Source organism: Ptychodera flava, chromosome 15 (genome assembly GCF_041260155.1).
Source record: "Ptychodera flava strain L36383 chromosome 15, AS_Pfla_20210202, whole genome shotgun sequence".
Lineage (NCBI taxonomy): Eukaryota > Metazoa > Hemichordata > Enteropneusta > Ptychoderidae > Ptychodera > Ptychodera flava.
The window spans coordinates 38719058-38735235 of record NC_091942.1 but is presented as its reverse complement, the minus strand read 5'-3'; the positions used below and the strand labels follow the sequence as shown (position 1 = coordinate 38735235).

Sequence of the window (16178 nt, the reverse complement as noted above, 5' to 3'; positions counted from 1 at the left end):
TATCAGCCATATTATCGACATGTTTTGTCATTTAATTGTCTACTCTTTAAACAAAATAATTTGTCGCTTTGTCGTACGTCGGCTGATGACTGACGGCAGACTTCTTTGGCATGCAACCAACATAGTGAGTTGATAGCGTTGGAATTTGACAAAAGCTTAAATGAGCATGCGCGAAAAAGTTTCAAGATCCCCCCGTTTTTATAGTCCGGTCATTGTACGCTTTCGGTAGTTTCGAGACATCCAAACAATGCAAATGCATTACAAATGCACGGTACGATGCGCCTAGAGTTGATTGAAGTCGGTGAAATGTTAAAAATTAAAATAATTTTTAAAATCGTAGTTTCTTTGGTGTCTCTCCTATATCCATACGAACCTATTTGGAATTAGGCAGCGCAGGCCAGGTTTCCTAGCAATTGAATGCGTTATCTGAGTCTGTGCAGTAGTGAGTTAGCTTCAGTCGGGGAGTCGATATATATCGGACATTTCACCACCTTACATGTACATGTTTTCATAAAACCGACTTCATGGACTGACTGTAATTTCGATACTAAACGATACTAGATTTTGTCAAATCGCGGGTAAATATCCGATATATATCGGAAATTTCACCGCCTTACTGTTCTGGTAAAACCCGACTTAATTCCAGCATGCTATTTTTTACATCCATGATTCCAGAGACTGACTCTAACCTTGATACTAGGCGATACTGAATTCTGTCAAATTACGGGAAAATATCCGACATATATCGGATATTTCACCACCCTATAGATCTAGCGAGCAAATCTAACTTCGATATTGTATAATCTAGTAGCCGTAAATATTGGATATCATATAAAAAGTGCAATGTCGCGGTGTCCTCGGGATTCCGGGATAAACTCCTTTGTGTAGCGCTCATCCCGCCTGCTATCGCGTTCACCACACTCATGTGTCTCACATCGCCTTCACCCCACATTCACAAATCACAGTTTACGATGCAGCTAGAAGGCAGCTCCATTTTCATACCAGTTCAAAAGTAAAATACTCATAGACTTGAGATATTTGTGCATGTTAGACTTTCGATACATTCGCTTTACGCTTGAATTTAGCATGGAGCTTTAATGACATTATATCACTACATAATTTTCTAACTTTCTTCCTGTCGCTTTGAATGGTTTCATTTTGACCAAACTTGGCGAATAAAATCCTGACGTAATACCATTTAGTTTACACTTTTAATAAAAGGGTGTTTGGCTGTAGGTGACTGTGTGATTATGGATAATTGCGGTTTCCACCACGCGCGATATATTGAACAAAATCTCCAACTACTATTGCGGAAAGTCTACCGTGAATTTGGAAAGTTAGGTAACGGCAAAAGCATACGACTTATTTTACCAAGTAGAGCGAGTAAGGCACTCCTGAACGGCGAAAATGTTGGTGGTGTATTGCTGGCAATAAGACAATATCTTTACTGATGTTAGGAACTTGTGTTGATTGGCTTCCGTAGAGATGAATTCGCGAGATTTTTCAGTGTATTGTGACGTGATATCGGAAACAGATTTTCAGAGAAGGCGCTCGCTCGTCTGCCGAGTCAACGTACTTCCGCATTCATATCGTGCAAATGCGCAATTCTTGTCGCGATATTTGAGCATTAAACTTGATCGTCAGTGAAACAAAAAGATGGTTCTCAATATCAAAACATTATGTATTTCATATTTTAGGGTTCTGTTCAAGTAATAGACATGAACATTCGGATTTATGATCCAAAATTTCCGCGATCCGTGGCATGATTCAAGCTGGCCGTGAATACGCACTGATGTTTTTTTTGTGATGACCCGGGCCCCTGACCCAAGAGTCATCGATACGTTGTGCGCGCTGTCCGAGCATCGCTTGCTAAAATTCATGGAGCTACCAAAGCTCCATGCTAAATTCAAGCGTAAAGCGAATGTATCGAAAGTCTAACATGCACAAATATCTCAAGTCTATGAGTATTTTACTTTTGAACTGGTATGAAAATGGATATCTAGTTCGTTTGAAAAACTGGTGTGATGAAGCAGGTTTCGTGCCGTTAAAGCGCGACATGTACAGTACAGCACTGATAGCGATTGCAGGTTTGTTACCAAGGCTGCGTTCACAAAAAAACGGTTAGGGGGGGGGGGCTGGAGAAATTCAGGAACGGTGATTCGAAAACTTTGAGGGTAGTAGAGAGGGAACTGGGGCACTTGAAAATGTTTTGGTTTCCTTTGATGTTTTACATTTTCCGATTCCAAGTTTTTGTAGGTAATTAAATGAACAATGAATATCATTTTTATGTCATTCAAATGTTGTAATGTTAGTAATAATTTAACAGAATCTACAACCATTTTGTCACATTCCATGACTTTTATCTCGAAAAAAATCTAATCATTTTGTGATTTGTCGTATAAAATCAGACTTGAGCCCAGTAACAGGGCGCAAGCTCCAACCGGTGATGATTTTTGCAATATTTCTATCCAATATATCAACTACAGTTTCTTGCTGTCTCCCTACAGCATGCTCAAACACACAATGTTCAGTTTCTCGACAAAGCCAGTATATATAAATATGTATTAGGTGATAGTTTACAGTTATGCTCAACGGAAAGTAGACGATGAGATTAAATGATACCTTACTCAATTACTAATTTACATCAGACACTTTATTTCTAAAACTACACTAGTACCTCACAATATTGCTTGCGAGCGGCAAGTTCTCAAAGACAAGAATAACAAATACCAGACCTAAATGATTCCTTACATAACAGTCGCTTGCCTGCTTCTCTGCTGACATGAGTGCCTTATCTCTTTCCACTGGTTTATTGCCGTAATCTTATACCACGATACTAATTACACAGCGACAAAAAGACAACTGTAAGTTGGCTGAAGCATGAAGTAACATTTGTGCCTCTCAAAGAGATATATAAAAGGCAAATAATGAAACATCTTCATCATTCATGAATCAAACGTTTTGTCTGAAAAGCTCTTGCAAAGATATCTTGAGACAGACAATAATTATATGGTTTCTCTGGTTTGGCGAGTAAATCTTGTAGAGGATTATACAAATCTGTAATTGACCCTCATCAATTTTGAGCCATTGAATAACAGATAGACAAAGTCTCATTTTATTGGATATAATAAACACAAAACGTTAAACATCCCAATCAAATGTACTTGGAAGAGTATGCATGAGAATAGTTGCACCACTGTTTGACTGCTAGAAGAGATACACAGAACAGTGGACACATAGACAGTATTTCACATTAATCAAAAGTAGCATAGGAAATTGTAAAGTTGGCGATATGGTACATAGCTAGAGACCCCCATGCGTGACAACATTGCCAAATTAAGTCAGTTTTATCCAAATGTTTTTGTCCACACTTATCTTCACTCTAGCACAAATTACAGAGTGGCAGTTGATTGTAACATTTTCACCACCATGGTTTGGCAAAATACCCATTGTTATCAATCGTAAGTGTGGACCTGTTTTACAAAGAATTAGGGGGGTTAGGTCGAGGCATTTTCATACAAAGAATTAGGGTAATCTGTTTTAAGGCATTTTAGTGTCAAGAAAATGAAAATTGGCAAAAGCAGAAGTCATGATTTTAAAGATTGAAAAATCCAATCTACTTGACATTTACTGAGCAGTGTCTCAACAATGTCGGCCGGTCTACCCCGGCGATGACGTTCATTTCAGCAAGAACTACAGTTGTCTTTTTGTCGCTGTGTAATTAGTATCGTGGTATAAGATTACGGCAATAAACCAGTGGAAAGAGATAAGGCACTCATGTCGGCAGAGAAGCAGGCAAGTGACTGTTATGTTAAGGAATCATTTAGGTCTGGTATTTGTTATTCTTGTCTTTGAGAACTTGCCGCTCGCAAGCAATATTGTGAGGTACTAGTGTAGTTTTAGAAATAAAGTGTCTGATGTAAATTAGTAATTGAGTAAGGTATCATTTAATCTCATCGTCTACTTTCCGTTGAGCATAACTGTAATTTGAGTCCAGACTGACAGTCAGTTGTCAGCATTGATGCATGGTACACATACACTGGCTGTGCTAGCAAGCTGAATACTGGACAGTTCAACATACTGTAGAGAGTAGAACACGAACGCAGTTGTATAAACTGAACATAAATATTGTCAAACTTATCAAAGATAATACCGCTACTGCCTATGGGCAACTGTCACTATCAGATACTGCCCTGTTACTGGTACAATAGTGCCACTGTTACTGCATACATGAGCAGTGACAGAGAGAGCTCTGACTCTGATGTACATGGTAGTTGAAGAATAGTGTGTGTCAAATGACGCTCATGACAATGAAACATACCTAAACAAGATCAGGCCAGAAAGCAATACAAGGAACACATGGAAAAATTTTTGAATTCTTGCATATGAGAATAATCAAATATAAGATGGAGTCACCATGCTTGATTTTCTAAATTTTCACATTCTTGTCATAAAATTATACAAAAGTAAAACTTTGAACACTAAAGATGAAATGAAAAAATATATGACTGAATGGAATTACAACAAAATATGCAATTATTACACTCAAAATTTCAGAGATGAATACATTAATTTGATGCAATATTTCAGCCTTCCAGTATTGTCAATTTTGAGTAGCATCTAATTCATATATGTCTTGTACTTTTGAAAGACATATTTGGTAGCTCACCGTGCTCAAATTCTTCTTTACAAGGACTTGACTGTTTTCAAGCTGAAATTTTGCACATAATAAAATCACTGCAAGAACTGGAAACCATGTTAATCGCTTGGGCCCCGCCAACGCTGCTTGCAGCTTTAATTGTTACATGTAATTTGTTACGTTGACCGACCCCTTTCATTCCAGTCTCTAGCTGCAGTACAGTAGCTCGAGGTTTTGCCTGGGTATTTTGCCGTCCGACCCAAAATCTTAGGCAAAACCTCGAGCTACTGTACTGCAGCTATCCAGTCTCCAGACTCCAGTGCAGCGGTAATTCAATCATCGAATCTATCAATTCAAATTTCTTGTACTGGGAATGAATGGACGTATGCTTTCTTCATATTTTCGAACACCGCTGTTTATTTACCTTCATGGTGAAACAGTCCCAGGCGTGGAGGGACTGTGTTAGGAAGCTAGGAAAGAAAATTATCTCCAGGCCATGACCGACAGTCAATGAGATTTTTTGTAAAATCCTTCTTTGACAGATATGTTTATTGCGCAGTGTCTAGAGTTAATACCGTGTTCACAACTTTTTGTAATAACAGAAATTATTATGCGTTATATTGTCAATATAATTGAAGAGTTCCGGTTAAATACAAAATTTCATGCGTATGAATTTGAATTTAGGTATTTTCTTTGGCCATCGTGACAGTGATATCAATGTGTTATGTAAAAATTGTCATCTCACCAGCTGCAAGATTGAAAATTGATTGCAACAATTTGATATTTGCAGAATTATTGAGTGATCTTTTGATGAAGAAACCCAAGGAAGCTGATGGCATCGACTCAGTAATAGTTGTGGATAATGTCCCGAAAGTTGGCTCGGAACGTCTTGAAAAGCTGCAGAATGTTATCAGGAAGATCTTTTCCAAGTATGGCAGAATAATTACTGAGCATTATCCAAAGGACGATGATGACAAAACTAAAGGGTAGGACGTATCCATTTTATCAGTGTTCTGCAGGCTGTAAAAATGCTCTAGGGAGTGATCTTAACGTACAAAATACATTTTGAGAGATACCAAATTTATGAAAGTGGAGAGGATAGTTTGAATCAAAACAATGGTGTACAAGCAACAGTCCAGTTTTTCCATGGACAAACCATTGTTTGTTTCAAAGCGTCCATTTCTTTCTTGACCCTTCATTTCCAGACTTTGGTACATTCCTTTTGCTCTCCATGGGATGGGTTGGTCTAGATGCATGGGAGTTAAATCATCTTGCAATGAACTCAAATCTGTGTGTTTATGACTCTTTACAATAAAGTGTACTTTTTTGTAAATGACAGAGCAACACATTTCTATCCTTTATGACTCTTAATGATGGTGAATTCATTATGAGTGCTTTAATGAATAGCAAGACAAATCAAGGTTTTAGATTTGTAACCCCTTTTGAACTGTTGCCAATTATCCGTTTTGAAAAGAGAAGTATAGTTTTAACTCTCAAATGTATGTCTCTCTGTGGTTAACAAACGATAGCTCTGTGTTAAGTTTTTCATCCAGAAGCAACTGTGAAGGGCTAATTTATTTTCTTGTCCATTATTTTCATCATGTTTTATGTTGTTTATTTTGTCTATTTAAATGATGTATGAAGTGTAACACTGAAACATAGAAACAAGGCATTGAATGGTCTCTGTGTATTGTATCATCTCATTTGACAGGTACATTTTTTTGGAATATACTTCACCAGCTAATGCTGTTGATGCTGTTAGTCATCTGAATGGCTACAAGCTAGACAAACAGCATTCCTTCGCTGTGAACTTATTTACAGACTTTGATAAGTAAGTGATTTTTCTTGATTATTCAAGATATTCATAGTTTTTTTACGTATTTCAATCCAGTAGCTAATGCAAATTAGTTAGCATATGCAAATTAGTTATTGTTCTGAAATTCAGATAAAGTCCCTGTCATATAAGTACGTTTAAAGTTGCAATATTGGTTAGAATTGTCAATATTTTTATGCAGAACTAAAGCACATAGACCATACTACATTGAGTTCTCTTTATAGATAAGTCTCTCATCACTCCTGGCACACAAACATGTCCATTTTGACATGATTTGGCTGCCTAGAAAAGCTATTTTGTAAACATGCTTCCAAAGTAAAAACATCAGTGTTTTCTGCTGTGCATGTGACCAACATTCCCAAGATTGATAACATCTCCTGAGAGTGCCCATTGTGAGATACTGGCTGGAAAGGTCTTACGGACACAGTAGTTGAACTGCAGGGTTCTCCGCAGTCCAAAACAGCGTCGCGCCCCGCGACGCTATTGTTCAAGCCCGTGGTGCTTTCGATCAGGTTCAGCAGCAAAATGTTCACAGTGGCACCGGCAACTTCCGTACGATGATTGATCAGATGAAAGCAACACCGATTATTTGTAGCTTCTTTGTCTTACAACGTCAGCAGTTATTACTTCTTTCATTTGTATGAACAGTGATAACAACAGAACGATTTCATACGTCCCATCCTTGATGGTACCGGCGGCTTTTAAATCCCGATAGAAAAAAAAGATTATACAACCATAGCCAAAAGACAGCAAAAGTCAGCAACAATTTCTGACGAAATATTTCATATCACTGTTTCAAATCATACAGATTACACAATCCCTAGATACAGAAGTTACAAGTTGGTATATTTCCGCTCGACTTACATCTTGGAATAAACAGTAAACTTTAAAGGAAGACGTCACGTATGCTGCCGATCAACAGCATAGCATAGCATAGAGTGAACTGCCTGCCAAAGCATAGGCATGCATTGGCTGCATGTAAAAGCAACTCAATTTTCCAAGATCAAACGGCCAGTACTTTGTGAAAGCAGCAAATTAGCAATGAAAATTGTTATAGTCACCGGTAAAAACCTCTTCACAGATGGAGGGTTAATTGCTTTCATTAAACAAACAAAAATGCATATGAAGAGAATGAAAACCAACATTGCATGTGTGAATGAAAATACTGTAAACAATGGCGGATGTGACATCAGTGGGTACCGGGGGTGCGCAGATGTAGAGAACCCTGATATATGTTCTGAAAAAATGTGGCACACTAGCAATGTTGTAACGGGAACATCAACATCTCATTGCTTTACATCTTTTAATAGTTTCTTTGATCTGAGAAGCAGTTTTACCAACTGTAATGGTACATTATACTCTCCTAACCTTTCTTTATTTGAGATAAACAAGGGTAAAAGCTTATGCAACTCAGTTAGGATGTACTAAATTTTGAAAAAAAATCAGTGGAGGAGGGGCTCCACTCCAGAAGTAACCTGTTTTGTCAATTTTGGTGAATGCAAACTATATGCAAATTTTATGCAAATATTTGAAAACCCAATTGTGCAACTTGTATGCAAATTAGCCGCTACTTTATCAAAAAATCCTAGGGAGAACGCAATATGGTACGTACTAAAATAGTAGGGAAGTATTGCTATGATGTTATCATCCATTGTTAACAAAAATGTGTTTGTTGTTATTTCAGATATGCGAATATTTCAGATGATTGGGAACCTCCAAAGAAGCAGCCATACAAAGATCATGTATGTAGTGTTTCATACTGCCTTTATCATATCTTGACATTATCGACAAGATGACAAGCACTTGCTTCTAATATCTGAATTAGTCGCATGGTGTCACTAGTATAGTACACTAGTAGGGTTCTCCCCACGCTGGTCGGGCCCATCCAGCACTCAGAATTTCCGACCAGCATTGACAAGTGACCGACCGGCACTTGCAGTTCAATGCTTTGAACAATCAACATGAATGTCTATGACACTTTTTGAGGTAAAGCAGTTCATAAAATTGCATGAAGAGTTGATGAAAACAATGGTACTATAGAATGCCTTTCAATAAAATGCTATTTAAACAATACCACTGGTTGATTACCATACGCTGATTTTGCATATGAAAAGCTGTTGAACGTACGTTCACAAAATCATTGCCCTAATGAACTAGACACGGTTTTCCTGTCACACAGTATCTCTGTACGATCGAAAGAAGGAGAAAAACTGAAGTTTTTTGCTTTGTATCAAGGTTTATAACACCATAAAAATGAAGTACAGTCAGGGGTTTCGTTAAAAGCCGGCCATATGGCCGGCTGTAAGGCGATCACGCCGCCTGTAATTACCTGAAAACCATGTAATTGTTGTGCTGCTTACAGGAATGAATAGCTGGTAACAAATACAGCATATCGGTAAAAGTTTACAATGATCTGTATCCTTAATGCTGAATTACTTGTTTTCAACGCTTTTGCAAGGTTTTCAGTGAAAGTTTGTGTTCGTTGGTTCGCATTCGTGTATTGTGCGAATCTGGTACAGCTATACAGCACGGAACCCATCTATACAACGTACACAGGGTGGTTGGAGGTTAGGGGTCATTGAGCATGTGCAGTAACGCAACATAATGTTGGCCATACGCAGTTGAAGTTACTCAGTTCGGTCGAGATGGAAACAGATAGACGGGTTGGCTGATTAAGAAGGCTACAGTCGATGGCAATTTCTCAGATCATTTTGATACTTATGCGGCGTTTTATGAATATCTCTCGGGAAAGGTTTCTTCTGAATGCATCAGCAATCGCCCACAGCTATCCGTGGCCGCGGATTGTATTAAACAACAACGGCTTGCTTGTCAATGTAGTCAACGTTCGCGTTCGTTCTTGGATTTTAATGACTGGGAGCCAAACGTTTGACTTGCTTCAACTCTGTGGGCATGTAAATATCAAAACAGAATAAATTGAAGGTGTAAACTTTAGCAGACTGTGACATTGAGTGGTAGGCTGTAGCCACGGTCCGGAGAGACTGTGCTGTAGCACAGTCGTTTGTGGTTTCATACACCGTAGGGGCACGGCAATGCAGGAAGTCGGGAAATGGAATAACCAGCCACTGTACACATATATCGCCAAGTTGGAGACGGATTTCGCGCACCAAAAGCCACAATAATTCTTTCAAAAACCAACATCATGGCTCCAAATACATCTCTGAATTCATATTTTCTATGCTCTTTGCGTCAAAGATGATCTCCTATGCTTTTTGAGTGTGGTTTCCGAAGGGACTCATGCTTTCACAGGGATCACTTTGGGGCGCGATAACGCGATATTTACGCTCAAAATCAGAAAAATCGCATTTAGAAAAATCAATTGGCAAAAAAGTCGCGCCGATAATTCAAATGGCGCGTACGTGATACCTTTACGCGATCTAAATTCATCGGTAACATTTGGCCGGTTTTCAGTACAGAACCACTCATTGTGTCGCCGTAGAGAGCGCTATAATTACGCTAGAAAAAAGCCGTTGCAGAGTTACCCGTTTCAACAGCGTTTGTGATTGGTTGCCAACAGGAAGTTTTGCGTTCATTGACAAATCATTGGAGTCGATACAGCAAGTGTTCATTGCTGATGTACAGTGTGTTGTCGTAGCTCAAAATGGCGCTTTCGAAGGAATATTCGTGTCCAGTACGAGTGGTAGTGCGAAGAAAAAACGAAAATGCACTATTCTGGACTACTGTACTTCCGTTACTCCCGCACTGGAAAGTATGGATTCGACCGCCTCCGATTACAACTACACTCAGAATGACAGTTTTCGGACAGGGTAGTGAATTTCGCCCAAAGCCGTTTCATAAATGACGAGCACAACGAAATCTTATTACCATACCCTTCGAATTTCGAAACTTTATTGTGTTTATCCTCAAACTGTTAACACCGACAGAAGTGGCATGGGGGGGGGGGTCAAAGTTGCCAAATTTTTGCCCCATGTTGAGCGCGTGTAATCGGACTGCTATCGCAGTAATCGGACGTCGTATTTTTAATGTGATAAGGGGCTAAATATTGATATTTTGAAACTTCGAACCCCGATTTTCAATTTCGATGTGTTTAGAAAACTATGTGGAAATATTTCGTGATAATTAGTTACGTTTAATCCATGGACGACGCAACTATATTTCAACGTGTATAGCGCTTCTAGATATCGGACACGGGCTGTCCCTGTGTGTTGCGTTCTACACCTCGTATTGTACGGTGTGGCTAACTTCACCAAGTTTGTAGCCCGAAATAGCTTTTACCCCCCAAAAAAATCCAAAACGGGACGGCAGCGTCACCTGACTTAATATGCTGTAGCATGACTTGTAAAACGCTATCAAAACGGAGCGAAGGGCGTATAACGAACAGCATGTCATTAAATGTCTGAAAACTGAGGTCGTCCGAAAACTGTCTCACTGAGTGTATTGTTATGCAAATTAACCAATATGCAGAAAATCAGGGAAAGTTAGGTCCGCCGGGTTCCCACAGACTTTGAAATTCTCCCACTGTTTTTTTTCATGTGCCATTTTATGTCATGCCGTTCTTGAGCCAGGGTAATCCCTGTTTCAACATAAAACGAACACTTTTTTACAACAGTCATTCATGATTTGAAAGTAGCGGCACCTTGATTCAGGCTATCTATACCGTTGTCTCTGATCGTTTGAAAAATGCAAATACTTTTTAGTCCCCACGGACACCGTCCGGGGGGACTTATAGGTTTGGTCATGTCTGTGCGTGCGTGCGTGCGTGTGTGCGTCCGTGCGTGCGTCCGTCCGTTCACGCAGATATCTCAGAGATGCAAGAAGCGATTTCATTCAAACTTGGTACAAGGATTACTTCATATGTCATACAGATGCACGTCGATTTGTTTTGTGATACGATCCAATATGGCCGCCAGGCGGCCATTTTATTACGATTTTTTCATGTACAGAGCCATAACTCAGACATGTTTCAACCGATTTTATTCAAAGTTGGTACAAGGACATTGACCAATGTCATAGATATGCACGTCATTTTGTTTTGTGATACGATCCAATATGGCCGCCAGGCGGCCATTTTATTACGATTTTTTCATGTACAGAGCCATAACTCAGACATGTTTCAACCGATTTTATTCAAAGTTGGTACAAGGACATTGACCAATGTCATAGATATGCATGTCGATTTGTTTTGTGATACGATCCAATATGGCCGCCAGGCGGCCATTTTATTACAATATTTTCATATACAGCGCCATAACTCAGACATGTTTCAACCGATTTTATTCAAAGTTGGTACAAGGACATTGACCAATGTCATAGATATGCACATCAATTTGTTATGTGATACAATCCAATATGGCTGCTGTGTGGCCATTTTATTACGATTTTTTCATACATTTTCATATGCAGAGGCATAACTCAGGCAAATCTCAACGGATTTTATTCAAAGTTGGTACAAGGACATTGACCTATGTCTTACATATGTACGTCAATTTTTTATGTGATACGATCCAATATGGCCGCTAGGCAGCCATTTTATTACGATATTTTCATGTACAGAGCAATAACTCAGACATGTTTCAACGGATTTTATTCAAAGTTGGTACAAGGAGATTGACTAATGTCATACATATGCATGTCAATTGTTATGTGATACGATCCAATATGGCTGCCTTGCGGCCATTTTATTACGATTTTTTCCTGTCGAGGGCCATAATACTCTAAGGCATATCTTAACCGATTTTATTCAAAGTTGGTACAAGGACATTAACCTATGTCATACATATGTATGTCAATTTGTTTCTTGATATGATCCAATATGGCTGCATGGCAGCCATTTTGTTACAATTTTTTCGTGTCCTTAGCCAAAACTTGGGCATGTCTCAATTAATGAAGAGGACTCTATCCTCTTAGGACATGTAATCAAAGTACCCATTAACAAGTGGGGACTGTGTCATCAACGATGACTTGTTTAAATAAGTTATCGTGTGTGATTGATGTACCGTTTTGTCGAGTTATTATAGCTAATTTGGAACCGTGTGGGGGGGGGGGGGGGGGGGGGGGGCTGCCATATCCAAACATCCTCATGCTTGGACGTTGGTACGGCTTGGCCGCCTGTAATTTTCATTTGGCCCCTGTTTCAAAACTTAGTGAAACCCCTGTACAGTAGCGAAAATCAACACAAAAAACAGGACTTCAACTAAAACGTACTCTTCAATTTTCAGTTCAGACTCAATGAGTGGCATTGTGGAAGACTGCATGCAATGAAAGTCACGAGCAAGTTTGGTGTCAACGAATCCAGTCTTTGAATTATCAATTAACACTCACTTATTTTTCAGGTCAATAAGCCAAAAGTTTCTTGTCTGTGGCAACAAGCCTCTCTGTTTGTGAATTTTCCCATTCTACAATGACTATCAAGAAGCAGTGTTCTCCCCAGAAATTTCTGAAACAGGATCGGCTAATTGCATAACAATGACTATGTAAATTTATTTTAATTATGCAATACAAAAGTCACTCCATAGCATCAGAAAAAATCCCACAATAAAAGGATAAAATAAAATCTTTCATGCACTTTAAACACTTCATACATTACATCCATATTTTCATTCAAAGTCTTCCAGTTCTTTCTAGAATAACATTCAAAATCAGACGTTTTATGTGATCCTCTGTTACTACCGGTACATGTTTGTCTGTAGCCAGATTGCTATTCTAAAACCATGGACGTCTTTTTTAAACGTCCATGGCAAAACGGTTACACGGACAAGTTCATAGGGACTGAATATTGCACTTACAATTCAGAGTCAGAGGAGCATGCCTGCAGAGAAATATGTTGACTTTAAAACTCAATTCATAATAAAGAGAAGCCCGAAAATATTGATACCAGGTATTTTCAAGAACAAGATTTGAAATTGCATCGACTTCTACTTCGACAAACGTACAAAACTTTGACAACTGTGCGGCGTCGGCCGCCATGCATTGTGTGGAGCACACTTGAACACACGCGACCTTTGAACCTATACTGTATACCCTAACCGTACGTACATAGCTGCTGTATTCAGATGATCACACGAATGATTATTTTAGCTCATGTAGTTCCTTTTTATTTCATTTCATGGTGCCTTGAATATTGTAAAACGGGTCATGGGTTTTGAAACTGGATCAAGTGCAACTGTTTCATAAAGTCAATCGAACGAATCCATGCAAGTTACGAATGCGTGACAAGAGGTGACACACATAGCTTCAACGTCATATTGACGTACTGCTACACAGATCTCGAAATGGCTAACTCGGGGACACGATCTGAACACGCGGCAGTACCATACATTTTGCATCTGATTTTTATCACAACTGGAAGTTGTGATATAGAGGTGGTTTCAACCGGTGTTTGATGTCGTCCATTTCCGTAAACGACAAAAAGTCAAAAACTGCTGAACAGACTGCGTTGATATTTGGTACCGATACATAGACTGGTTCCAAGGTTCCAATTCCGAAAAATGGAGCCAAACGGAGCAGCGGTTAGATAGTTTTGGGAAATTTCTAACCCCCCTTTAACTAATTGATTTTAGGGGTCTTTCATGTATGTATTTTTGGAATGTACACAATCCTGCATTGTGGACTATTTAATGAGTTGTGGAACAGAAATGAGGTTTTGATGAATGTTACAAATATGCAGGATGGCTGATTCAAAGTATCAGAGATTTTCATGCGCTTTTGGTAATAAAATTGATAAAAAACAACATATTTAATGTTTTAGATTTCTCACATTTGTTATGACCCTTAACATTACAGACTTGATGACATAACTAGCTACTGGACCTGTTTACTGGCGCATTGATTTAAAGACAAAGATCGTTTTATTTTGTAATAAGGACGTGTGATTTCGTAAAACATAGTCTATTAGCCTGGAAATGTGATTTTTGCAAATATTGCTTACCCCACTGACAAACAGTGTGGTTTGAAAATGGCTGGAATTCGCTACTTCGGGACTTTGTTTTCTGTGTGCATTTACTGACAAACTCCAAACCCGCAGCACCTACCAATTCAGTATTTCATGTACAGGTGTACCCAGAGATAGAGTAGTTTCACAATGTGCCAGTTGTGATCAAGTGCCATTGGCGCTATTTTTGTCTCAATCAATCGTACGATTTCAGCCACTTCTGATCGAAATCACTTTTCCTGACCTTCGGATTCTTACCAGTGCGAGACATTGGTGGCAACGGCAGTTCAACCAGTTGCCTATAGTATATAGATGCTTTGACCATCGAACTACCTCCATGCTTTGACTGAGTGCCCGCTGGCAAAGATGCAACACCGAGCCTTTCGTTGAGTATACTCCATGTCCGTTGTATAAAATGGCCGTTATCTGTACGATCGGCAGCGTAACACATTTCATGCTTTTTGAATTTAAGTTTCATCTGTCTTAGCCGATGTTCATTTGCAATACGGCCGGCCCATTTATTCTCCTCACAGACAAGCGGACAAGCGCGACTTTGAGTGCTTTGCACCCCATAACCCCGCCTCAGTGCCTCATTGTGTGTTAAAACACCTAAAGCATCGACATGAAAGGAGAACAGTCTAACCATTTCACACATTTTGGCGATGGAATAAACCTTTTAATCATCTGGCACGTCATGTTATCGCCACATTAGAACCGTTTCACACTTGATACGCTCGCTGAAATAAAAGTGACAAAATCGCCGCCGAGAAACAATAGGTCTTCAGCCACATTTAAAGAGAATCAGCGGACATGAAACAGGATCGGCATGAAAAATAAAGGATCGGGCGAAAAAAATAAAGGATCGGGGCCGATCCTGTTAAACGGCCTGGGGAGAACACTGAGAAGCTATTGAAGTGAATTTGACATCGAGAAATTCAACTTTCAAAACTACAGTGTATGGCCGATTAGTCAACCCCTAAGTTCTTGGTTTAAACTCTATTGAGTCTGCCCACGAGCATTAACAAGACCACCTAGGTCATTTGAAAAAACATTGGATGCTGGTACAGTGCAATGGTAATCCAAACTTCATAGTGGTGAGGGATGATATAAGCACAGGAAAATGATGACAAAGTGGTACATTATTTTTCAGAAGCTTCAAAACATTCCTTTACAACTACTAAAGATTTTTTTCTTTTTGTATTGTTCAGTTAAAACTGAAAAAATACCTTGAAGGTACAGCGGAAATGGCTATTATTATTTGTATATCAAGCCCTAAGAAAGTAAGAATACAAGCATATAAAATGTTACAGTTTTTCATGAATATTAATGCTCATGAATATTAATGAGCCGTCCAGCACTCTTGGAACTCTGGGGAGAACCCTACACTAGTGTTTTGTAGAAGTATATCCCTTCATATACCAGACAGAATCACTTCCCCATCTGCCAAGTCAGTAAAACGCAGTGTGGAGCAAAGACCATATATATTTTCAAGTATTTTCACCTATTTGGCTTGGTATGTCATAGCAGCTTTCGTCTGTAAAAATCAAGTTTACAGTATCTCTGTCTTCAGGGACCTTAAAATCTTCAAGTCTTTGTTAAAATGCACCATATGGGACATGTTTTGCTTCACTAGTTTTAACCAACTTGACCTGATGGTGAAATATGAACTTGGCAGGTATAGGATTAAAGCAGCAATTTCCAAACAGCTAACATCATTGCCGGTCTAGCTTGAACATGTTGCATTTCAGAATTCTTGTTTAGGGGAGAGGGTTTTGATCTAAACTAATTAATTTGAT

General features: G+C 39.0%; 1 protein-coding gene across 1 annotated transcript in view; it reads left to right on the top strand.

The window, feature by feature from the left end:
• Positions 1-16178, top strand: part of LOC139152148 (eukaryotic translation initiation factor 3 subunit B-like) — a 40594-nt gene that overhangs the window by 10695 nt on the left and 13721 nt on the right. Inside the window, exons 2-4 of the mRNA XM_070725250.1 lie at positions 5430-5625; positions 6351-6470; positions 8158-8215. Of these exons, the coding sequence (XP_070581351.1) occupies positions 5430-5625; positions 6351-6470; positions 8158-8215 (374 nt within the window). The remainder of the gene's footprint in view (positions 1-5429; positions 5626-6350; positions 6471-8157; positions 8216-16178) is intronic.